Raw genomic sequence first — 26,997 nt, 5'->3', positions numbered from 1 at the left:
TCATTCATGAATTTTTATGGAATAGAGGTAGAACGTAAAAGCCAGAAATTCAGGGTAAAAAATCTCTTCAGTTTGAGTACCAAGAAGAGGAGATCTTTGTCCTTTACTCTTCAAAACCGAGGTGTGGAAGGGGCAGGAAGATGGCGTCCAAGCTTGGGAGTCGGGAAAGCCATATCTAGTTTAAGACCAAAGAGGCCTAAGCCTTATGGTTTGGATTGCATTTACTGTTGCAGAAATGAATCCTTTAAGGCTTTTCTAATAGTTGTTTATCAAAGAAAGGAGGTCATAATGAATGTATGAATCAGGATAAAAAGAAAGTTGTTTGGCGGAAAATACAAATATAGAAACTAATTATCAATTTAAATTAACTGAAGGTTATTCTGGATTGCTTTGAACTTTTAAAGAGATTCTAATAAGCTATTCAGGGAGATGCATATTTAAATATCCATCAGTGAAATAAAACGGAGGGAAAAATAGCTGACCATGTTCGCTGAGATATTTGTTACGTATGTCTACATTAGAGTAATGTTTTCCTTCTTGATAAGTTGAGAATAAACATTTTCAGGAAATGGCTCTCATTATTGAGTATTCTTATCTCATGTTAATAATGGTTTCAAATTCCTTTAAGCTAATTAACTTTATCATTTGAACAGATGTAGCATTTTCTAACTTAACCTTCTAACTTAAAGTGAAAGGAGTATAAAAAGCCAAAAACATGCCATTTGATTAATTGTTAATGGACTATTTGGTGTTAGGAGAACAAGGTTAATGGAAGTTGTTTACCAAAGAAAGGAGGCAATAAGCGAGACCTGGGTGACCAGGCTACCCTGTGGCTGGGATCGTTCCCACGATGCTCTCTCTAGAGTGCAGTTGGAACAGAGGGTGGCCACACGTGCCTTCATCTCTGTAATTGATGTCTTCCGGTTTATGAAGCCACCTGAGAGACGAGTGTAACCCTATATCCTTCCTGCCTTGTTCCTTGCTGTGTCAAAGACACTTACAGCACTCTGCCGTCCACATCCGAGCCTAAGCACAACTGTCAGTACTCCAGCATTTAGAGAACTATGCTTGCTTCAGGGCTGCCTTTCCCACTGGCAGTTCTATGGGGTCAGGAATGCTGTTTCCATTGCTCACTGGGAGATAACGGCAGCAAACATGGCCTGGCTCAATGAGTCACCAGAAGAGCCATTGACGCGGAAGGAGAAAGATCCAACACTCCATCATCTGTGGGAACCAGCTTCAGTCTTTACCACACTGTTTTACACAGGCTCTCAGATAGTTCAGGGAAGGGTCTCAAGCTTCAAAGCTGCTTAGAAACCCTCTTCACTGGCTTGATAAGTACCTTAACTAGCTACTAACAGCCTACAGCAGTGAGTGGGTAAGATGATTTGCTGGTGTTCATGCCCTGTTGGAGTAAAGTTTGTAAGATCTGTCTCTCCTCAGCTCTACATCTTTCTAATGCATGTGTTTAGGGGAATGAAAGACAGCACTGTGAAGTAGGTAGAACACCTCACTTTTTCTGTTCATTCCCCAGGGAGCAGTACAAAACAAAAGCTGCCTGTGTTCATCTTTTCCCTAGTAGCACATGATAGATAAATGATTACATTTCAGGGAGAAGGACACTTACCATGGGGCCAGGCGGGCCATGGGGACCTGGAGGACCTGGAGGGCCTATGATCTGTATGTCCAAAAAATAAACATGGGCGTGGTTATTTCATTTAGATAAGGCAGTAGAGCAGGGGCCTTGTTCTAGGGCTCTGCTAACGTCATCAACAGTCACAGAGGGAAGAGGACATGGTGAGGAGTGCTGTGCTTGATTCCCTGGCTTTAGAAATTCCTCTATGAGAATCAAATAACTTCAAACACCACAGTTGTTCTACAAAAACCCAGAGTAAATCAAAACTATATTAAAAGGAAGCAACTGATTATCGAGACATTCTCTAATGCTGCAACCACGATTAAACCCTCCGGAATTTCACTAGGCACAGATAGGACTCTGGAGAGAAAGAGAATGCAAGTTCTTATTTCACTTGGCATTCCCTAGAAGCATTATGGGAAATCCATTGATTTTTCTCCCAGAGCTCTGAACAATTGCTTCCAACTCAAACTTCTGAGATACGCTGTTGCTCATGGTACAAGACCAACATATATCATGTATAGTTTGATCCACCAAGTGGGTGACTGTATTTCTATTACCGATTAGCCATCTGGCACAGGTGGATCTAGGCAAATAATAATCCCATGTGAAGAGTCGGCCCCATGAACTTACAGAAGGACCCTGAGGACCTGGCAACCCAGAGTCTCCTTTCTCTCCTTTCACTCCATTGGCACCCTACAAATAACCAGGAAGCAAATTTAGCAGGAACATTATTTCCAAGGTCTAACAGACAACTGAACTTTGACTGCCTTGAATTTTTATATTATGCACATAATACATAAGAAGTTTCATCTCCATCTATTTTTAGTCCAAAGCAGTAAATTTACTAAAACTCCTAGGATTATGGGTGTTATATAAAGCAAAATACAAAGTAAATAGAAACTAGGCTGAGCCTGATTTTCCAGTATTAAATATACTGGAGTATAAATGTTATTTATTTATTTAATGTTTTTACAGTGTGCTCACTTTAAATAGCAAAGGTGAGACTTCAGTTCCACTGACATTTATTTATAGTTGCTTCTTTAAAAGCAGGTAAAAGATCCAGGCCTGGTGGCATGGGCCTGAGATCTTGGCTACTTGGGAGACTGAGGCAGAGAGAGCAAACATTCAAAGCCAGCCTATGTTTCAGAGTGTGTTCAAGCCAACCTACACAACTTTTTAACATAGAAAGTTAAAACAAAAGGACTGGAGATACAGCTCAGTGGTAACGTGTTTGCCTGGCATGTATGGGGCCCGAGGTTCAATCTCCAGTACCTGGTGTAGTGTGGGAGGGGGTGGAAGGAAGTTCCTTTACTTTTTTCTTATAATTTCTGTATTTTCCCTTCCAAAGTTTCTGAGAAACAGTAACTTAGGGGGAATAAGCACCACTCCAATGTATAGACACACAGATTAATCTGTTCTATAATGGTTCTAAAGTTTTGTGATAATTTATTTCTGTATTATGGCTTACTTTATGATAATTACTTGACTATACATATTAAATTCAAATGGCCAATTCTATTTTCTTTATTATCTTCTAAAGAAAATAATCCAGGAAAAATAAAACAAACACTTACTTTTTAATTGATTTGGCTATATTTTAAAACTTTAGTGTCTCACTTGGAAAAACTAAGCAACAATACTTCAAGTTATTTCAAAAATAAAAAGTTTGAAAACCACTGGCTGAGAGTACAGTTGAGCATATAATTCTTTCCTAGTCACTTATTTTAGTAAGAGCATGTCATAGAGTGTGGACATACCGGGAGTCCAGGAAGGCCGATTCCTCCTTTTTCACCTGGCATACCTGGGTCCCCCACATCTCCCTTTGAGCCTTTGAGTCCCTACAAGTGATAGAGTTGGCATGTGAGAAGCACAGTGACAACCTGACAGGAACATCCTATGGCTAATGGGATTCCAGATAAATCTGCCAAGAGGTGGCCGCAAGCGGAGATGACGATGAGTTTTATTTTCAGGTATTTTCGTTTTACAGCCTTCTGCATCGGATCAATAATATTTCCCCATGTAATAGGATTAAGTTCTATAGACCATTTAAATACAAAAAACATGAACTCAGGGTTTGGCATTATTTCTCCTGGTTTCCTAAATCGGCTTGGCAACTAATTGCATCCTACCAGTCCAGAAGACAATGCAATGACTGTAATTCTTAACAGTACAGAAAATATTTGAACCAGGACTTAGCGTTATAATAGCAAAGATCCAAGTAAGCGTTCCCATTTCCACGCAGCCATTCCTCCCTCTTTATTGTGTGTATAAGATCTAGCTGTCACCAATGTTCAATCAATGCTTTAAAACACTCAGCTTGTTCAGTGTTCCTGTTGGTTCTCATGACATTGCTACATGGTGAGCCAAATGCGATCACTATTCTTTCAGAATGAGAAAATAGATGTGTGGGTTTTGAATGCTAACAAATGTGAGCTATGGAACACTGACATTGAAATTAATTAATATTTTTAAGCATTTTCATCCTAGTAAACTTGTGGCAACATGAGCAGACGGTTATGGTTACCATGGTAGGGGTTCACAAGCTGCACAGACCTGTTCATCTTAGGGACAAGAACACATATTAATTTGTTAACTGTCTTTATACTGAGTTCAGAGTCACATACTGGGGGAGTGGGAAAGTACCAGCAAAGATAAATTTATCTTGCTGGTTAATCAGCAAGGTCAGTTGGTTTCAGGGATCTTGTGACAGGGAAAACAACAAGGCCAATTCAACAGTCTGAGTAGGAGAACAGGACCTTGCAAAGACTATAGAAAAAAAAAATCCAGCTACTGTGTATATTGAATATTTAGGCACATTCAGTATGGCACTATACAAGTCTAATTTGTTATCTTTAATTATTAACAATGGGGAAAGGTTATCATTAATGTGATCTCTGATTGACATGGAAAATTGACTAAATTATCTTTCTATAATATTTGTTTAATGTGACATTATGTGACTGCAAAGTCCAACTCTGTTATTAAAAATAACTCTTCTCCTAAGTTAGGTATTTTTTTTGTCTAATACTTTTTCCTGAAGAGTATATGGTTGACTTAGTAAATAAAAAATTCCATTGACTTCTTATTAATTAATTCAAGCTACTTCTTAAGTATATTCAACCTTCTTTTTTCTTTTATTTTGTGTGTGGGCCTGAATATGATGATGTGCACCACATGTGTGCTGGTGCCTGTGGAGGCCAGATGGGGCATCTGACACCCTGGAATTGGAGTGACAGGTGGTTGTGAGCTTCCTGGTGTGGATGTGGGGAACCAAACCCATGTCTTCTGCAAGAGCAATACATGCTTTGCACCAACAAGTCATCTTTCCATCACTTGAGCCATTTCTTGAGAAAAAATCGCAGTCCATATAAGCTCAAAGATTTTAAAACGAATCCTTGTGGTTTGACTGCTGATGCTGTCTGCGTTCTCTTAGTAAAATTCTTCAAAGGTGGGGGTTGCCAAACCTCGTAGGACATGCCAAGTCCCGCCTAGGGACTGTTTTTATTTAAGTCGAATTAAAAAAAAGTAAGACATGTTTAAGGAAAAGGATACATGAAAGAGACAATATGTACCCACAAAACCTGAAGTATTTCCAGCAGAACTTTAGAGAAATTTTATCAGCTTCTATGTTGAGGACACTCTGAAAGATACTGTTACTGTGTGCAAGCTTACCATGCTTCACTTTTTGTCTGAGTTTTCAAAAGATTTAGAAAATCAGGGGAAATCATTATACACAAAAAAGAGACATTATCAAATGATTGTAGATAAGCAATACTATTATTCATGAAAACTATGGCCACTGATTTTGATATTGAATTGCTTATATTCACGGAAAAAACAAACAAACTCCAACCCCAAGCTATTCTTACTAATGTAATGATTTCAGTCTATCAGAAGGCGTTGAGGTAGATTGACAGGTTAGTAGTATCAAGCACAAAACTAAAGAAACATATAGCTTTACATTTCTACAACAAAATTTATATCTAATTTAAAACCAATTGCATTTTTTAGATTTCAAGTGGAATGAAAAAAAGAGGATGCATCATCTATCAAAAGACATGACTTTTGGCTTTAAACCTATCATAAAAGCAGTGATCAATATGGTGCTTTAAATGATGGTATATATCTTTGAAAATTACCTGTTCTCCATCAACTCCGGGAATTCCTGGAGATCCTTGCTCGCCCTGACAAAATAAAAAGCAAGAACTTGCCTGCATTTATGATTGCTACAGAAACCATGCTAGTTGGTAAAAGTATAGTTTGACTTTTAGCAAATGCGTTTTAACCCAAGAATATGCTGGTCCAGTACATATATCTAAGCTAAGTGAAGGGATGATCTTTCTTGAGAATTGTGTGTAATAATATCCATATGTACCAAATACCCACTGTTTTTATTTTTCTTCCATTGGTTATATACAATTTAATGGCTGACCATATCCTACAGCAATGCTTCTATGACTTTGCTAATTTTCTTTTCCCATAAGGAAGGAATCAGTACAGACTGTCTAATTTTCAGTAACAATCAAAACATAATAGTCAGACTAAGAGAGAATAAAAGACAAAGTTTGGTAAATGTATAGCAATATTCTAACTGGCACAATGTGAAACTTTCACAATGGCTGTGAGTATGCCCTGCCCAGAAAAGCCCCATTGGAGGATCTAATAAATCAGATATCTCAATTCACATGAGGTGACTTTCAGACCCATTCCATTTCCTATACTATTCTAGAAAGGAAACGAATGGACTTTTAATAGCATGATTTATTAGAACGTTTGACAAACTCAGAATTCAGAGATTTATTTTTAATGGAAGATGTTTGATTTAAAACAAATCCAAACAGCATGCTAGAGATTATTTAAATAATACATGTTTAGTCGTCTTTCAGATTTGAATGATAACTGAACAAAAATCCTTTGAAAGGTAAGGCATGGTTTTATTCCACCGAACTGTCTGTATGGATGCTATTACAAGCCCCAATTTCTACCCTATGCGAAATGTGAAGACAGTCTGGGTGTGAGCAAGCCCCTCACGGAGGGGCTTCTCCAGGTGCGGTCCTGAAGCTGTGTTTTCTCGGAAGGGTTTTTGGCGATAGTATAAACCATAATGCTCCATCCGCTAGAACTCCCTTTCCTGGTAAAAAACTTTAAGAGCTGTAGGCCACAGTATGAAACCTGAGCTTTCCCAGTGTTTAAGGAAGGCAGGATCTTGTGGTTTCAAACCAATGAAATAAAAAAAGGCCTTTCCTCATTTTGGATTTCCGGTTCTTTGCAGCAGTAGCAAAGTTTATTTTGCCACAAACAATTTCTGTTGAGGTTGGATGCACCCAGCTGAGCCCCAGCTTCATTCTGAGTCTGGATACCTGTCAACACTCTAGTCCAATCATCATAGCTTTCCTGAACTGTTACCTTTACAAATGTGGACCAGGAGGCTGAAAGAACAAGATTCATAGATCCTCCATCACTCAAATGTGGTTTGTAAGAGTTTTTTGATGTGTAAAAAATTAAAATCCCTCTTATTTGACACTGGAAGGAGAGATACCAACTGAATAGACTACCGTCAGTCTGAGGCGGCGGGGGTGGGGGTGGGGGGGGTGGGGGAGGTGGGGGGTGGGTCCAGAGCTGGGAATGTGTCCTATTCTTGCCTCGGGATAAGCTGTGCTGTGTCACAGTGACAGACATACCCACCTCAATGATCCCAACTTTCTCAAGAAGGATCCTGGGAAGTATAAAGGCTTGTCATACAACACAATATTAGTCACCGGGATGGGTGGGCTGAAGAGGTCAGTATGGTGGACAGGATGGGGAGGTGGCAGGGAGTGAGGAGGGATTTGACACCTCTCTGTGGCCACATGTTCTTATTTCCATATGGTTACCACCCCTCTGTCTTTCTTCAGTTTCAACTCAAACCCATCTTGGACTTCCAGACCTAGAGAGGCAGTCCTATGCATACCCCCCCTCCCCCGCACTCTTTTTAAAAAAGATTTACTTTTATGTGTATTTTGCCTGCATGTATGTCTTTGTGCCATGTGTGTGCCTGGTGCTCTCAGAGGCCAGAAGAGAGTGTCAGATCCTCTAAGATTGGAGTTATCAATGGTTGTGAGCCACCATATGGGTGCTGGGAATGGAATCTGGGTTCTCTGGAAGAGCAGCCAATGCTCTTAACCACTGAGCCACCACACTCTATCCCTCATCTACATGCACATCAGAGCATTTACTCTATTAGTGATCATGCCTTTAGGTGCCTGTCTCAGACCCTGGATTCTAAGTTCATAGTGAAACCTCTTACTGGTATCTTTGCAGATTCAAAACCATATCAGAAAGTGAAGGCTCATAATTACCTCCTGGGCAATAGAATCAACAAGTGATTATAAAAGAAGAGATGGCAGTTTAGTGAGAGCTTTTTTAAGCTGGGTAACCATTTTTATTATCTTTAGGTCAAAGCATGGATGCCTTTTCTAGGCCTCAGAGCTGTGGAGAAATCACAGAAACCTTTGAGCTTTGTGGGAAATGGAGTATATATTTAGCTTTGGAGAAAATTCTGGTTCTTGAGATTTAGTGATGAGAAGAGGTGAAGCAAGAAATCTCATCTGGATTGACACTACACAAAGGAGGAGAGAATCTCCAAAGTTCCTTTTATGTCTAGCCCAGATCATCAAACTGTTAAGAGGAGAAGGATCCAGGAATAATACTCATCAGAGACAATAACAGTGTATGACTGTTGCATATTTGGTGCTATGCTTTCAGGGGCAAGACTATGTAGAAAACTAGTTAAGTTCCATGTCATACATTAATATGTGGAACATGTTTATGTTACACAAAAAATATTTTGGTTATTAGGATATATGCTCTAAATACATCTCACAAAGACAAGAACTCAGTAATATTTTATTTTATAGTCTTTTAATAGAGAAATAGATCTCTATACACTGGACATTTATTTTTAAGTATCCAGAGAAAGTACAAAAGCTGATGTGTGCATGAATGTGTGTGTATGTATGATAGGCACAGCAAATAAACCAACTTAAGAAGCATAAAAATGAATTTTGAGACCACTTGAATCTCCTACAAGAATCCAATGACGAAAGTCATATTTCAACACGTGCAGCTCAGTTCTGAAAAGCCAGAATCCCTGGACATGTGTTAATTGCTCAAACATGGTTGAATGATGGAGATTTAGTTTGGAGGGGTAAAGCTAACACCACCAACAAAGCTGATGTACAGTCAAGGAAATTTTGGATTGTGCTGTTTGTGGGGAGTATGCTTCATTCGATAAAGCACACAGCAGAAATTCTGAACGTGTGATAAAGAGAAGGTGTGTAAAACAGGTCCCGAGAATGGCTCCTGAACCTGTCAGTCATTTATGAATGCATTATAGGAAGGTTCTCCTTGCTCTCCCCTTACAAAAGAATTGAAAGAAAGGGTCTTTCTTAGTGGCAAGAGTAAATTCCCTTCAATCCTTATTTGTTTGAATATTGACCTTTTCCCACAAGCCATGCTGAGCATCTCTTTGCATTTATAATTTCTGTGAAGCTTGTACTTCTCTTGTTCAATACTCTGCACTTTTCTCAGTGTCCTTTCCTAAATTTGTCTCCCTTCATTTCTCTTCCATCTTTCCTCATTTCCTTTCTTCCTTTAGCTGAGACTCCAATGCTGTTTCCTCGTCCTCTAGAACACTGTTTCTGGCCTTGCTTCTCTAGCACTTTGTAAGAACTGTTTTCTAAAGACACACACTCTCAATATGGCATGTCTGCACTGTAGGAGGTAAAGGGTGACAAGGAAGGAATGATAACCTTTGGCCCTTGTAGTCCTTGAGGTCCAGGAGGTCCAGGGGGGCCCTGAAGCAAGAGAAGACAAGATGTAAAACATACCAAGTAGATATGTTAAAATTTCAGGCTTTAAAACTAACAAGCACACCGCACATTTATATCATAATTAGATATTTCTAGATATTGATTTTTCAATTGGACACTATTTCATCAGTTACATAATGATAAAGACTTCCACTCTGAGTACTGAAGAGAACTCTCAGTACACTCTTCAAGTCACCATGCTACAGAAAAAGCTTTGGGTTCAATAAGACAGTTGACAGTTGCCACCTCCTCTTCTGCACACATCTTCTTGAGATGAATCACCTGACTGTTGTAACCCTTCCCTTCTTAGCCATCTACTTCACAGGCTTTGATTTCTTCTCTCTCTCCTTCCTTCTTTCCTTTCTCGTTCTTTTCTTGCTTCTCTCTCTCTCTCTCTCATTCTCTCTCTCTCCCCCCTCCCTCCCCCCTCTATTCCCCCTCTCTTCCTTCCTTCCTCCCTCCCTCAAGATGGGGTCTCTCTATGTAGTCCTGGAACTTGCTATGTAGACCAGGCTGGCTTCAGACTTACAGAGATCCACCTGTCTCTGCCTTGAGAGTCTTGGGCTTAAAGGTGTGCCACATAATGCTCTGCCAAGGCTTTGATTTCTAAAGCCACAAAAGATAAAGCTATCTTATTAACCGGAGGCTAAAGTCTTTTTAAAAAAAAGTAATAACTTTTTCTGGACTTTCCCATATAACAGATAGTAATTTAACAAGGTCAAATGTTTTAAAAGGTTAATAACATAAACACCCAATAAAAACCAATTGCTACATTAGTACAGTCTTGACTTGCATGCATCCATACTGAATTCAAACCACAGAGGCACAAACCACAGAGATCATGCAAAAGGAGTTACCGTGACAGTTAAGGTGGTGATCCTCTGTTGGGAAATGGATCAACAGAGACAAGAGTTACCTATTCTGTGTCAAAACCAAGTGATAGAATTCCGAAAAAATCCACTTCTAAAGTATATGTTGTCAAGTCAGATGTCTTTTTAAGTCACAGAGAGCTACAGCAAACATACTAGCCTGTCTCAGTAAACCATACTTGTAAAGAGTTGGGAAAGACTTTTAGAATTTTATTTTAAAAACTATAAGAAAACAAAGCATAAAATTTTCCATTTGCCTGATTTTTAAAACTGACATAATTTTAAAAAGTTATATAGTTATAGTTAGGTATATATACATATACTTATATATATGTATGCTAAAGGTTGGTCAGCCTAATTGTGAATTGTGAAATTTGCTATTGGTAAAAGCTCCATTCTAGGTTTTGATTAGAGAAGAGTGAAATATCTTTCTTCTCTTACTCTGTAGTTCATTTTTTTACATTATAATTGACCCCCCCATGTGCTATAATCAACGAAACTGACATTGAACTTACCTAGTTTGTTGATGTGCTAAATACTTAACAGAACATATTGTCTCAAAGCATGGGTTTCCACAACATAATTCCTACTCTGTGATTATGTTTGTGCATTTAAATCTTGTGCTAAGACCTCTACATGGATTATTGAAACAATAGAAAGGAGTCATTTATTATTCAGGGCTTTTGGCTATAAGAAGCATTGTCTGATTATATGTGAACTCAAGGGTATGGTTTTAATACCACCCCTTGGTGTACCATCACTCCATTCCAATCTCCGATTCAAACCTTTGTCACCATTTTTATTATAGTTGTTGTAAAAATTAACCTTAACATTATCTATTTCACTTTAAATACTTCGATAATTCTTTAGTGACATAGATATTAACATCCTTTAGAAAACACTGTGCTTATACATGTGTTAATGATTCAAGTTTGTATTGCATGATAAAAGCAGTCATGTGATTATAGCTTTAGATAATGCAATAAACAAGTTGGATGTTTCAGAGACAAAGGCAAAATCTCAATGAACTAAGAGCACATTTTTATATATATCCACAATTTTATGTCACCAGACCTACACAATACAAGGTAATGCTTACACTATTTTGAAGGGGTCATCCTAGACACAACTAGATTTATAGCCATGAGAAAACTGTTCTGTTCCTAGGATGTAAATGAGTCATTTACTAAAACAAGGAAATTATAGAGTAAAAAGAATTTCTTCACCATTGTCCTTCAATCATGTGTTGTATTTTTAACTAGCAAGCAGAATTATAAAATTTTATGAAGCTAAGCAGTTTTACAATTTGAATTCTCTCAGATTTTCTAATAAGGTTTTATATATATATATACATACATATATATATATTATATATTATATAAATTCACATCCTTACAAAAATAAACACATCTTGTTTGTCCTTTTTCTTAAAAATGTTAATGCTAACAACATTTTTTAAAAAAAAATAATGAGCTACATAATGAAAGAATACCATTAGTGGTAAATAAACCAACAGAAGAAGTTGAAATGATCTACTAATAACTGGTTGAGAGACCTCAAAATTGGGAAGGTTCCACTGTAGCTCAAGTGGTCACCAAAGTCAGCTAAGTTCACCAGCACACCACCTCGACCTCTACCTGGAAGCAGCCATGTACAGTTCCTAGAGTCATCCTACAATGTTGGCTCTTCAACTTGGAAGCTATATAATCCCAGCAGGGCTCCCTTGTGAATGCCAGTAATGGTTTGAAAACCAGAATTTTGGGAAGTGATGGAGAAAGAGATGAAATCCCAGTGAGACATGATATGAGATAAGAGGTGGGAGCTAACAGCAAATGTCAATGTTGTGCTTTATGATTCATTCTGAGATGTTTGTGTGAAAATCCTACCTACGTTACAGTTTTTTTTTTTTTTTTTCACTCTTCATAGTGATGGGTGCTTAGGCTCCTTTTTACTGGAGGAGACCATTACAGAAAGCCACAACTCATAAAATCACAGAGATCAACTGACCACAATAGGGGGCCCAGCCCCAATTGATAGATGCAAAATACAACACTTTCACCTTAAGACTTAGCAAACATATAGGAAGAGGGAACAGAAAGATTCTAAGAGCCAGAGGAAGTCTTCTGTGAAATTGTTTCTTCTAGTTATGACAGGGAAGATACATTTGTAAAATGTTAACAGCAGGGCTGCCTCAACAAGACCTGAGTAATTCCATTAGTTGATATCCCAATGTAGAAGTGAGAAATATCCCAGCACCCTCCCCTCCTAGATGAGGTAAGCAACTAACAACTTCTAAGAGAGAAAAAAAATTAGTATTCCCCAAGGATACACCCCTGCTGTGGAATAATCTTTGTACACTGTAAATATGTATGAATGGTCTATAGCTGAGCAGGAAGAGATTGGGTGAGAGATCCAGACTAGGAGGATGCTGGGAAGAAGAAGGGTGGAGTCTCAGAGTCTCAAGCAAGACACAGAGAAAGGAGGAAATAAGTATGTCATACTTAGATAAGGTACCGAGCCATGTTGTAGACTATAAATAGAAATATGGGTCAAAGTTGTAAGAACTAGTTAGTAACAAGTTATTGGCTGCTGTGGGATGTTCTGTATGTCAAATGTGTTGCTCTGATTGGTTAAAATGAATAAAGTGCTGATTGGCCAGTAGCCAGGCAGGAAGGATAGGGTAGGCGGGACAAGGAGGAGGTGAATTCTGGGAAGTGAAGGCTGGGGCAGAGAGAAGCTGCCAGCCACAGCCATGACTAGGAAGATGTAAGGTAATGGTAAGCCACGAGCCATGTGACAAAGTATAGATTAATAGAAATGGGTTAATTTAAGATAGAAGAAGTAGATAACAAGAAGCCTGCCATGGCCATACAGTTTGTAAACAATGTAAGTTTCTGTGTGTTTACTTGGTTGGTTCTGAGTGTCTATGGGCCTGGTGGGTGAGAGAGATTTGTCCTGACTGTGGACCAGGCAGGAAAACTCTAACAACAATTGGTCAAGCATTTATAATTAATATTAATTCTCTATGTGGTTACTTGGGATCATTTCACTGTAGGGAGGTCAATACTGGGAGGTCTGGAGGAATGCTGGGCAGGGAGAGAAGATGGATCAGAGGAGTTGAGATAAATTCCTTTTTATGTTGCTTGGTGTCAAAAAGAAAAATAATGAGCTGTGTTAGGTTTTTATTTTGCTGCATAACTTCAGCTCTAGTCAAAAGGATATAATTAGCAGTTTTGTTATATGATTTTAAATTTTGTTCCTCATTTAACTATAAATGGATGAAAATTATAAATACCATAACCAGAATGACAAATATCTTAGATACATAAGGATATATAGGTACATAAAGTACCTATGACTAGTGCTTCAATTATTTTATCTCCCATACTGGATATTGGATACAGGGACATTACATAAACTACTTTTGATATTTTTTCATAATCTGAACTATTTTATAAAACAACATAGTTCTAATGTGATATTGCAACTGTAGTACATTCATCTTCATGTAGTCATTCTAGAGTGCTAGATACAATGATTTTTAAAGGACACAATAATGAAATAAGCATCGTTCATCATTGGTTAGAGATTGAGGAGAATAAATACCAGCTATTCTTCCTCTGATGCCTTTCTGACTTAATTGATTGATCTTATTAGGGACTCTTAATCCACTAGAGTACGATGTCAGAAGGATGATGAACAAATAGCCTTCAGCTGAAACATGACTCTAAGCTCTTTATAAACACAGCGTACCGTTGACCCAATGGTAATATATCATTAGGTTTGGAGACAGTATAAAATCATTAACTATGATGGATATTAACTGGATACTGTTTACAGTCATATAGAACTTGAGATGGGAAAAAAAGACACTGGAAGTGTGTATCCTTTCATTCAAGGAACAGCTACCAGATTTATCTTCCAAAAAGTACATTGCTGTAGTGGGTAGCCACACCGCCGGACTGTGCCATACCTATCCCTTCGGTTGTAAGTTATGCCACAAAATAAACCTCTCTTTTAACTACATGAAGTGGCCTTAATAATTTCACCAAGACATTGCTTTCAGGAACTTCAGTAAAAAGTGTTCATGAGTGCCTAAAAACCACCCTAAGGATAACACTGTATTTTATGAGCTCTTACAAAAACATCTACTCCATTTTGTAGACAAGGTCAGTGAAGCATAGATAGTGATTTCCCTAAAATGACCGTGCTCCTAACTAGTAGAGGGGAGAATGAAACAGAAATGTCCACTTCAGTATAAGCATAGCCCATATGCTTGTTCATGCAAAAAATGTTTTAAAAACACTTCAAAACACTGCAGAAAATGCCAGTAATATGGGAGCATTTCTTGGAAGAGTAGAGAGTGGGTACCCCTTGTGATAGTTTGGATGAAAAATGTCCCTCATGCATTTGAATGCTTGGTCCCCAGCTGGTGGCACTGTTTGGGAAGGTGGAGCCTTTAGGAGGTGCAGCCTTTCTGGAGGAAGTACATCACTAGAGGTAGGCTTTGAGGCTTATAGCTCATCCCATCCCTGCTCTCTCTCTGCTTCCTGTGTATGGTCACTGTGTAAACAACCATTCTCCTGCTTCTGCTTCCAGACCTCCACTGCCTTTCACATGTCTGTTCTACCGTGATGGACACACTATCCCACTAAAAGGCCCCTCTAAGTTGGGTTTTTTTTTTTTTTTTTTTTGGTCAGCTAGTCTACACAGCACAGAAAGAAGTAACTGGAACACTATTTACAGGCAGAGACAAGGCCCATAGGGCAACTGGAAGCAGTTTAAGGGAAATGTATAACATTGCTAATAAAGTTTAAGAGCTGTCCCTGTTTTACTGTGCAAGAATTTTGAAAACATTGTTGGTCCAAAAAAACTGCCTGTTCCTTGTCTCTGACCCTCCATATATAATTATCAACTTGTAGGGGGAAAGGGAAACATTAAGAAAATTGGCTCAAGAATTTGACCATAACCCCAAGGTTACTGTTTATGTTTAAACCACTTGTAATGAGGAATGCTAAATCAGGCAGTTGGCTGAATGTACTATCCAATCCACATTTGTCCAAATAGGAAACATAGAAATAAAAAAGGCTAGCAGTGGTAGTGAAGCCCACATAAAAGCATAGGTCTATGAAAATTAGACCACAGTGGTGAAATCTTGAGGATAGAAATATTAAAATAGGTATAAAATAGAGAGACTTTAAGTATCTATTTTGTTTTTAAGCTAAGAAATGGCTTTTACATAAAAAGTATAGTCATTCATCCAACCACTAAATGCTAACTGTTCACTGCACATTTACAAGCCCAGGCAATATAAACATAAGACATATTTTCTGTTACTAAGAAACTTACAATATGGTCATGGAAAAACTAAAACCAATTATGTGATTAGAGAGTAATCATATGTTACAGTATTGGCCCCTGACTTCTCATGTATGGACTTTGAGGAAGAACTCAGCTGGTGAGGGCAGTGAATTTATGGATCAGATTCAATGAACAAAAGAAAGGAAAAATGATGGGATGAGCCTAGGCAAAAGAGATTTGTAGGGATATGATAAAAATGACTATGTCATAGGAAATGAAAAAATATCTTGGCAGAAAAGGTAGTATTGTAGAGACTTAACTGATGTCAGCTGGAGGAATTTGGTCTTGATTGAGTAGACAAGGACTCATGAAGAGATTTGAGCAAATTAGAACAATCAGAGTAATGACAGCTTATAAAAAATCAGCCTTAGAGACAAATACTGGTTACATTAGAAGGTCCAGGCAACACCAGGGAGGCAGAATTGGCCACGGGATTGGTACAGTGTTAGATAAGAAATAAATAGGCTGTGGATCAATATTTGGGGATAGACAGAATGTGTAGCGTTGAGACGTGTTTTGAGAGAGCTCCTGGTGTGAGACTGTAAGAAGGATTAAGAACAGTTGTAAGAAGCTTCTAAACCTGTCTCGAGCGAAAGGAAGGAACATGGGATCATCAATCGCTAGCAGTTGCTGACCAGGTGAGTCCTCTTGCAGGTGGGAAAAGTACCCGGGAGAACTTGGTGTATTTGTGGAAGTCAGTAAGAAAAACATGTGGTCCTGGAGGCACTCTTCCAAACAGGTGGCGCTGTACACAGGCTAGACCCCAGAAATGGCAGAACTGTCAGGAAACCACTTGCCACAACACAGAGAGAGCAACTGTTCTGCCCAAGGAAAGGTCAGAGACTTTAGGCTAGCAAAGAAGTTAGGATGGATGGAAGACGTGGAATACCAAAACAGAACGCCTTCACTAAAGGGAAAGAGTGGAGGAGACAAAAGCAGAAGGCCAGATGAAGCACAAAAGTTTTCGGAAGGAAGGTGATTTGGTATAAATGTCACAGGAAAGTCCAGGGTGACGGTTATTATGGACTTTCCCTGCAGGTCACCACTGGGTGACGATAGATACAATAAGGCGCATGTGTGAACATGGAAAGGAAGACTAGGAAGCAAGGTTGGTAGAGGAAGCCACGTGCACTATTTTGTGAACTACTTTTCACTGAAAAGAATCAAATTGAAACATAGAATCATGTAAAAGGTCAGTATGCACCAAGGGCTATGCAAAGTGTATGTCATATACTTAGCCATTTGCTATCAACAACCCAATGAGGTAGATACTGCTATTATCTTCATTTCAAATATGGAGAAATAGAGGCACACAGAAGTGAAAGGACTGGCCAGGTCACGTCTCTAGTTAAGGAAGACAGTTGAAATCTGAACTCAAGCAGTTCTTGCACAGCTTTGTAAAATTCCCTATTAGAGCAAGGAAGCAAAAATTTGCCTAAACTAACACCATGTTTATACTTGATAAGGTTTAGGAAAGTATAAGGGAAACAAAAAATCAGGAATTTAAAATGCTATAAATTAAAGCTTCCTGGGGCAGGAGACAGGGGGCTCAGAAGAGAAGTGAATAGACATGCTGCATGTGAGTGAGGAAGAGAACTCATCCTGCTGAGTGACAGGGGCCCATTGTGGTGATGTGAATCAGAATGTCCCCCAGGCTCGGGCACTTGCACACTTAGTCTCCAGCGGGTGATTCCATGTGGGGAGGTGCTACAGCCTTGGCTGGAGGGAGGACATCACCGGGGTAGGCTTTGAGAATTCATCACCTCACTCCACATCTAGTTAGCTCTCTGCTTCATGTTTGAAAATGCAGATGTGAGCACTCAGCTTCCTGCTCCCGATGCCATGCCTTGATGCCATTGTGAACTTCAGCATTTTGAAACCATAAGCTAAAATAAACCCTTTCTTCCATAGGTTGCTTTTGCTCCTGGTATTTTATCACAGCCACAGAAGACAGATACACTTATCTGTGTGTGTCATTCTCCATGTGCCCTAGGGCAGAAAATGGTCACTTGCCTGTAAGGCCTCGTGGAGGTTGCCATTGTAGTCTATGATCTCAGTAGCTCCTGGATCTCCCTTTTGCCCAGGTGGACCCTGTAACAAAAACCAGACCAAGGCAAAGTCATGAGTTGCTTGAGCCCTCCCTGACTGTTATTCCTTACTATGATGCAAGTGCATTTCAGAATAATAATTATGTTTGAATGTTTTCCATATTGCAAAGGAGATGGGGCACTTCTAACTTTCTGTCTGTGGTAGATGTGGAACTAGCTCCAAACAAACACGTTAATCTTTGTGTCTTGCAAAATACTATTGACTTCCTTTGTATTGTTGTGTTGTTAAGGCAACCCTTAACCTCTTTCTGCTCATCTGTGTATCATAGGTTGCTTCCTCATTCCCTAAGAAGAGAGAGCAATGATGAACAATGTTCTGTAGGAAATACTTGGAGTCCCCAATAAGAATCTTATCCCTATCTTATTGGATAATGCCCCAACTTATCCAAAAACGAGAGGAAATAGAAGAATATTATACACCCACAAATACACATCCCCCAATCAAGATTACTAGAACACATACATCTCTCTTTATATATAGTCTAGACTTTCATCCTACCCATTATATCTGCTGCACAATTTCTATGACCTGTGTTCTAGTGTTCTGACTTTTCTAAAGAGTGTAAATATATGGACTGTACCTTAACAGCTATGGGCTTCATAGTACTTCTTTTTTTCCAGAATAAAATTTATTGTATGGTAAGAATCTATACATGACCTGATCTTGGATAAAAAAAAATAAAGAGCATTGAGGAGGCTAGCAGTGGGAATAATCCCAGTCTGCCACTAATGGCTTTGATTGTATGCTGTCCATTCAGATGCCTTTCACAGTCACACCTACATGACCTCAAATCTGAGTTTAGACAAGAGGAACGCTCACCCGTGGTCCCAGAGCTCCAGAGTCTCCTTTGTCTCCATGATCACCCTTTGCCCATGAAAAAAGAAAATAACAAATTAGCAGCAGGGCCACCAATGTAGAAATCTGTCACATTTAGCGAGTTACTTGTACCATACAGTAACACTTTAAACATGAACTGCAAACATATGAAGCAACAACCATCACCTCTCTAAATGCCTCCTAAGGACGCCATCAATGGGTAGTTAAATGTCCTCCTCAGAAACAGGGTATCTTGGAACAATCAGACAGTCCTCTCTGGCTAGGATTTGCAAAAGCCAAGTGAATGATTTCTATGGTACCCAAAGTAACCTTTATCTTCCGACTGAGCAGGATTGTTTTCCTCTGAAGGGTTTGAATAAAGGAAAAGGGGCCAAGCCACTGTGGCATCTGTCCTCACAGAAGAGAAATAGAAAAAACTGGGACAGGAAGGAGTGGAGAGCTCATGCTAGGGAGAGTGGGAACGTACAGTCAGAGGCTAGAGCTCCCTCTGATGACAATTAGCCAGTTGTAGCTATTTTTAAGACTCTACTGAAGTTGACAGCAGCCAGCTAGACCAGGCTGGCCAGACTTCCTTTATCTCATCTCTCCCCTTCTCCTTCTCCTCTCTGGTCTGCCCTTTCTGCCTCCTCCCGTTTCTATTTCAAAGCAATCTGAAATCATCTCTGGAGTTTTATTTATGGTGTCATAACCCCACCTACAGAGACACCAAGAATAGACTATACTCTCCAAATGATCAGAAGTCTAAAATGCAAGTAGTAGAAAATATGTAAATCTGTGTATATTAAAAGGTTCTTTAAAACTAGAGCCCCCTTTATACAGAACTCAAAACATCTTTCTGTCTTCCTACAAATTTACATAAATGGGTAAGGACCAATGAAGACAGAGAGAAAGGGGGGCTGTAATGCTTCCCATGCAGGTTAACTAGTAATATAGGCCATGATAATTAACTTCACCTCAGAGAGGGAATCAACAGCCTCTGATCTCTACTCCATTTTGTACTCTTCCATGGTATTAGCTAATGGCATTTTGTTTTTGTTTTTTCGAGACAGGGTTTCTCTGTGTAGTTTTGCTGCCTGTCCTGGATCTCACTCTGTAGCCCAGGCTGGCCTTGAAGTCACAGAGATCTGCCTGGCTCTGCCTCCTGAGTGCTGGGATTAAAGGCATGCACCACCACTGCCAGGCTAGCTCATGACATTGTAAGTGACAGAATACACGCTGTTTCAGATAGCGTAAGCATTGTGACAAAGGGATAGTGGCTATTGGTGGTGACATTTTATTTTTATTATAATTTAATGTGTGTGCATGTGTCTGCATTGTGTGTGTCACAGAGAGTGTGTGGAGGCCAGAGCACAACTGTGGGTGTTGGTGCCTGTCTTCCACTTAACTTGAAACAGCATCTCTTGGGTGTTTTCCACTGTGTAAGCCAGGCTAGCTGCCGGGGAGTCCCTCATCTTCCTCCTATCTTCTCGCAGGGGTGTAAGGATTACAGATGTTTGAGTTATTTTGTAGGTTCTGGGGATGCAAACTCAAACCCTCAGTTCTACTCACTGAGCCATGTTCTAACATCATCCTAGGGTGATGTTCTAACTCTCAGAATAGAGTTATGTAACACACCAAAGTATAACATGAACATTTGTCCATAAAGATAGTTTATGAATTGTATGCTCTTACTTTTCATTTCCTGTCTTTTTTCCCAAAGAAGCTAATCTCAAGAAACAGGACACATACCATCTCTGAAAGAATAGTCTGAAGGTGGCTGGAAATGGCTCAGCAGGTAGCTTTCCACCAAGCCTGACAACTGAGTTCCATCTCTAGATCCCAAATGGTGGACAGAGAGAATCAACTCCCACAAATTATCCTCTGACCTCCACATGTGTGTTGTGAGACACAGCATAATGCACACTTACGTACACAAGCTCGTGCGCATGCGCACAAACACACACATGCATACATGCATACACCATAACAACACACACACATACACACAAAGTTATAAAAAGAATAATATGAAGGATAAGAGCAGACAAAAACAAGGAAAACTAAGCCAGTATCTTGTGATATCATCACAGGGATAAATCGAATGTAAGCCCTGAAGGAATGGTTTCATCTACAACAGGACTCTTTGTGGAAAAGGCAAAGGACACATATCTTGAAGGCCTGAAGTCACATCAAAATGGTTATTGGTTACTGACCTTTGACCCCTTTGGGCCTCTAGCTCCTGATTCACCTTGTTTCCCCTATTGTGAGAGAGTATGCAGATGAGAAAAAGAACGACAGGGAAGATCAGAACAGAGGCTCAGGACAAAGAAGATCACCGACACACTGTATCTTAACGGCCGCACACAGTGCGATCTAGTGCTGGTTACTAGAGCACAGAGGATGGATACACTTTGCTGTGGGGGGAGCTCACTCTCCCGTCTCTGCCGACCTCTATTCCATTATGACTCTGAGGACTGTTTTCCATCAGTGGCTGGAGAAAGCTCTGTAAGTGGCTCTTATGAGTCTCCACAGTGCCTCTGTCCTTAGATCTCTTTTTTTTTTTTATCAGAGATTACATCACCCCTGTCTCCAAGAGGGGCTGGTTAGTAGAATAGAGTATGACCACGTTAGTTTGCATAATGTTCAGGTAAATAGAGGTTGCACAGGCAAAAAAAAATCCTTAGTTCTAATATTTTCAAGGTGTTACACTCCATCAAGTTACCATGGAAACGAGCATGGCACTCGGCAATGAGGTTTTTCTCAGCCGGCTGTAACACACACTTAGCAATAATGTGTAACATGACAGCACCTCTCCCTTTATATTCAGATAGGTTATTAAATTACTTCACTGGGCTGCATAGAGTAAACAAGGAAAGTCAAACTGTAAACATCACTAACCATCAGCGTACAGTTCAATGAGGTGTTTGTGGTTTGGGCCGTTTTAGTATCTGTTGAAGAGTTAGTTGGATGGTCTACAGCAAGAGGACTGCATTCCCTAACTAAAGAATGTTCTCTTCCAATGTAACAATAACTGACCTTTGGGCCTGGGGCTCCAGGATCCCCTCGTTCACCTCTCCCAGGAGGCCCCACCTCTCCACGTTCACCCTGTAACAAATTGCAAAACAGGTAAATAGCCACTTCCCCACGGCTGTTCCCCGGAAAGGAATACGGGAGTTCAATAAAACCCACGTAAACAGAGCACCACTACTCGTTTACAGCATACTGCACTGTGTCAGTCTCTGGACCGGAATGATCCCATTTCATATACAAAACAATCTGAGATTGTTAATTGTTGGTGCCATCTTGGCTGGGGCAAGGAACATCTATGGAGCTGCTGAAGCTTCTGATTGTTTTCATCAGGGTGTTTTCAGAGGAGAATGCACATTGGTCAGTGGACTGAGAGTGGAAGGTTTACCCTTACAATAAGTCATTGTTGCCAACTTGGCTTGGGATGGTTAGAACAAAAGGCAGAGGACAGGCAGGCTGTCTCTGTCCCTCTGGAGCACCTGCTCATGATACCACAGGCTTCTGCCTCGACGGCAAGACTAGAGCCTGGTACTGCATCTCAGACCTTTAACTTCTGCCCGGGAGTTTCAGTACCAGCTTCCATGATTCTGAAACCTTCAGGCCTGGACGGGACCATGTTACTAGTATTCTTCTCCTTGTACACAGCTGGCTTCTGTGGGACACCTCTGCCTCTGTAATCACATGAGCCAATTCTCCTAATAAACCCCTTTCTTAGCCATGTATATACACACATATTTACCTACCTAACCACTGACCCACCCACCCATTTGCTCATTGATGTTGGTTCTGTGTATCTAGAATACCCTGAGTAACACATAAATATGTAATTTTGTGCTATAATCCCCATTTTATAAATACAGAAAGAGTTTAGTAAATGTCCACTAGGTAGCTATGTAGACAAATGTAAAGACTTTTAAAGGGTATCAGTATGGCCCCGTCTACTACTTCTTCTTCTCATTATTATTATGATTATGATTATTGAATGGACATTATGTAGCAAATATTAAGGAATTCCACCAAAATATTTAGCACAGTGGTAAAGTCCCATGCTTTATGCTTGGATATCTTGGTTTGTATGTATGTTTGTTTGTTTATCTATTTATTTTTGTTCTCTGACTGAAATTGAATTTTTCTAGGCAGACATAACTCTGACAAAAGCACTGGACAGACTCTTTGGACACACCATCCCCACTTACAGATATCTAGATGCCATTAGTTTCTCGTCCTTAAGACATGTCTTCACTGCCCTCTGAGGAAGACACACCATTTTGTTTATTTTTCAGATCTGTTGATAGGTGTACAAACCCAGACCGTCCATAAAAATGGTAAAAGTCATTGGTGGCTCAAAATAGATTTTCAAATTAGAAATCTTCCCTTAGGACACAACTATTGTTGAGATAGGCAACCCAGCTAACAATTAAGTGTGGAGTATTGCTAAAACATAACTTTCTAGTCACATACTTGCTTGTAGAAATGCCATATGGGTGCATCACAGCCCTCCCCTCTTCCAAAGGTACAGACTCAAGCATTTGTCCTTCAGAGTCATGCTGAGTCCTTCATAACAGCAATTACTGCCCACTTTGTGGCTCTATGTATGGCTCTCTCTCTCTGAAACTATGGAATAGCTAAGCAGTTTCCTATTAAAAAGTATTTAGGGATTACTGTCTCTACCAGCTGGGTCTCGTCTACCTTTCCCTGTCTAGAAAGACCTTCTAGAAGCAGTTCCCAAGGGCTTCTCCTGCTGGCACTCCTCTCCCCCTGTGGTAGTGGATATATATGCTCCTCCACCTGGCCATCTTTTCCTCTCTCCTGGCTTTAAGGCTTTATGTTCAATCAATCTAACAGCTCTCATACCAGCAAACAATTTATTTCCTCTCTGTCTCTGTCTTTCCCTCTCAGAAAGGTCTCTCTTGTGTGAATCTGTTCAGGCTAACACAGGGCCTGATAGCTCATTGTGTGAAAATGGGATTTCTTTTGAAAACAATTTTGCATAATCCTACAAGGAGTTCCAGTCCCCTTAGGCAATGAATAGTTTCCACTTGCTGGGATTAGAGTTAATTTCACTTGACCAAAGCAGAAAGGAGGACTTGTCTGTCTGAACAGACCATGACATATTTCTCTAACTATTGGAAATTACCCCTGGCCTATTTCTGGTGAACTTAGAGCTCACCAAGGCAGAGTATGCCGAGTTTAAAAGTAAGTGAGTATAAGCTGATACCTCTTTGCACCTTTGATTCATGAGTCTGTCACAACTCCATCATCAAATTCCTATCTTTTTATGTCTTACTGGGCAGACAAAGACAGATTTGACTCTGTCTGTAGCTCTGTGTTCTTTTTGCATGGCAGCATATAGCTTTTGCTTTCAGGGTCCTCTTTAAGCTTGCCAAATAGAACACTAAGAGATGGTTTTCATTACAGAATACTTCTGCAAACATCATTCAGGGCAGATCTTTTTGGAGTGAAGTATTTAGACATCTCTGTGACATCCATGGGGATGGGATTAATGTCCAATTTACAAGTGTATCCTAAAATGGGTGAGGAAGAGCAGGGTTTGGTGAGCTCTAGCCCTCCTCTCTCTCTCTGCTACCTTTCCATGTCGCCGGAAGGCCAGTGACATCACAGTTATTGAGGAATCCGGAGGGCAAACTTGAACTACTCCTATAAGTCACCCACTGGCTGATGCGCATATAACTACATATAACTTCCGCCTGCATGCCGTTAACAGGTGGATCAGGCTGCCTTGGTTCAAAGGCAGAAATATGTGGCCATCTAAACAGTGGAGTCCTCCCACTTTCTCTCAGCAGGGATGACACAAATGTCACAGAAATCAAGGGGATAAAGGTCTACTTACTTTTGTTCCTGGTAACCCTGGTAAGCCGGGTTCTCCTTGGGGACCAATGAAGCCTGGTTCTCCCTTAAAAAAGACGGGCACACAAGGCATTATTCGTCTGACAGCACACTCAGTTCTTCCCACTGTGACTTTACTTCCTTGATTGTGTACAAGGGTTCTGGCTGAGATCAAACTACAATGAAAACTCTGAGTGGAGCTCCAAGACACTTTAGAAAGTGATAAGGCCATTGGATAAATGTCTTTATAATAACTTCTAACTTATTCTAAGGAGATCACAGTCCTGGATGTCTGCCTCACTGCAGTCTGTTCAGGAACTCCGAGGCAGAGGCACCTGCCACTCCTCTTGAATTCCTCTCTTCAGACACTATAAGCCAACAGTTTCCAGCAACTGCTCTCTAGGGGGAAGTGGTAGGCAACAATACATAACTGATCCAATGAATATGGCCAGGGAAAAGATTTACTAACGTTTAGCATGAAAGGAAAAGTCCCTTTTCTTGCCATCTCTCTCAAGCATCATCTCTACTACCTGGAGGAAATTCATCCGTGTTGTAATAAATGGCACCCAGGTCTTGGCATAGATCTTCTAAGCCTCAGATTCCTCTGGGCTACAGGAATGGCAAGGGACATCCTTTGTTGCTTGTAACTAGTCCCTTCCAACTACACATGAATTGATACAAATAGGAGACTCTGGTGTAAGGAACCAATCTGATGGCTAGAAGGCTGGAATTTTCCATTATGTGTCTTAACCTCTGGGAAGGGGAGAATGGCTGGAGATTGAGTTCAATCACAGAGGGTAGTGATTTCGTCAATCATCCAATGGAATCCCCATAGAAACCCCTAAACAACAGGGCCAGTGTAGACTTTCCAAGTCAGCAGACAGTTATGTGCCAGGAGGGTAGTGCATTCAGGTCCACAAGGACAGGGGCTGTTGTGGTCAGCACTCTTCTAGACATTACCCCATTCAGTGGGTTGTTCTTTTCCAGCCTTTATTATAAACTATAATGGCAAGCACAGATCTGCACCTTCCTGAACTGTGACTCGTTCTAGCCAGTTCTTAATACGGGTGTTCTGAAAAGGCCTAAATCCATAGCCACATCAGAAAAAGTGCAGATAATCCAAGTAACATGGGAATTTACTACATGCAACTGAAATGAAGTTAATCTTTCAGGGTTGGTCCTGAAACCTGTGACATCTGAGACAGGGCAGCGTCAGACAAGACTGAACTTCAGGCCAAATTCAGTGGGTGTCTGAATCAGAAAATTGGAAATTTTCAGAAATTAGAAAATTTCTTTTCTAACCTGCTGTTAGAAAAGAAACTACCTATTTGGTGGCACAAAGAATACCTGAACCAGTGTTTACATTGTCTCGATATTCATAATGTTTTATTTTCTTTTTAATTAGTCAAGGGAAGCAAAACATTAAGAGTCTAACCATTTAAAATATAAAATACATAACCAAAATTTAAAGCATATCCCACAAGGGTTCTGTTTTCGTATTTCCTGTTTTATTCTTGGACTGTTTCTGGAAGAATTAGCAGTTCAGTTATTCCCCTCTACGTCAGCTGTTGCTGAACCTGTTTCCTGGCACTTGGAATTAAGCAGAAAAGCATGGTGGTGGTGGGGGGAAGGTTCTGCAAGGTGTGTTAAAACGTCTGCATCTATGTTTCAAATGAATGAAATGTTCAAACGTGCCATATAAAAGTTAGATGTTGGGTATTAGGAACAGAAGGATGTAATCACCACAAAACATTTCGGGTGATACACTGCTCAACCATTTACTCTAACGTGGGCACTCAGAGGGTAGAAAGGTGGGGGCTTGGGCCTCAAGACTGAGGTGGATGGTAAGGTTGTTTCCTATAGTTTTCATTCTGCTTGGCACCACAGTCTACCACCTCCTGGAAAGACGAACCTGGTAAACATGCCATACCTCTTAATGTTTCAAAATAAAAATCTGAACTCAACTCAGAGAAATTATTTGTGAGTAATTTCACCTTTAGCAAAATAATTTGATTTGTTATTTTATAAACAAAATACTATAAGGGACATACTTATTTATAAGTAAAAACTTCTTCTAATAAAGTAATATTTAACACGAATAGGTATCTTCTCTCCACTTTCAAGAGCAATTCTGGATTGAACATTAAAGTCATTGGTTAAGACGGATATCCTGAAATAGTAATGTAGAGGTTGAATATTTACTTGTCACCTTGAACTCTTTACACATTTTTAAGCAAAAATAAAATGATCTCTTTAGCCAATCAAGTGGAAGCTTCATTAAAGCATACTATTAAAAGAAGAAAGGGTAGAAATTGCAGAAACACATTCCTTTTTTGAGTTAGTGTTTAGTTTACAAAAAAATCAAGCATGCAGTTGCATTATTCACAAATAAATAAGGCTCTGTTATCTCAGCAGCTACATAAAGAAAATTTTTCTTCCTTTTAAAGATACATTAAATTTCCTTTAATGGATGGTTCAG

At 39.8% G+C, this 26,997-nt stretch overlaps 1 protein-coding gene across 6 annotated transcripts in view; it reads right to left on the bottom strand.

Moving 5' to 3' along the window:
• Col25a1 (collagen type XXV alpha 1 chain) overlaps window positions 1-26,997 on the bottom strand; it is a 401,263-nt gene that overhangs the window by 26,813 nt on the left and 347,453 nt on the right. For all 6 annotated transcript variants that reach the window (XM_036189734.1, XM_036189736.1, XM_036189735.1 and 3 more), the window contains 11 exons: window positions 24,523-24,585; window positions 21,681-21,749; window positions 20,858-20,902; window positions 18,648-18,692; window positions 17,733-17,810; window positions 10,347-10,370; window positions 9,430-9,474; window positions 5,779-5,823; window positions 3,397-3,477; window positions 2,270-2,332; window positions 1,628-1,678 (listed from right to left, as the gene is read on the bottom strand). In XM_036189734.1, the coding sequence (XP_036045627.1) occupies window positions 1,628-1,678; window positions 2,270-2,332; window positions 3,397-3,477; window positions 5,779-5,823; window positions 9,430-9,474; window positions 10,347-10,370; window positions 17,733-17,810; window positions 18,648-18,692; window positions 20,858-20,902; window positions 21,681-21,749; window positions 24,523-24,585 (609 nt within the window). The remainder of the gene's footprint in view (window positions 1-1,627; window positions 1,679-2,269; window positions 2,333-3,396; window positions 3,478-5,778; window positions 5,824-9,429; window positions 9,475-10,346; window positions 10,371-17,732; window positions 17,811-18,647; window positions 18,693-20,857; window positions 20,903-21,680; window positions 21,750-24,522; window positions 24,586-26,997) is intronic.

Source organism: Onychomys torridus, chromosome 6 (genome assembly GCF_903995425.1).
Source record: "Onychomys torridus chromosome 6, mOncTor1.1, whole genome shotgun sequence".
In the NCBI taxonomy this organism is placed as follows: Eukaryota; Metazoa; Chordata; class Mammalia; order Rodentia; family Cricetidae; genus Onychomys; species Onychomys torridus.
The sequence above is the reverse complement of the archived record's forward strand: the minus strand, read 5'-3'. Positions and strand labels throughout refer to the sequence as shown.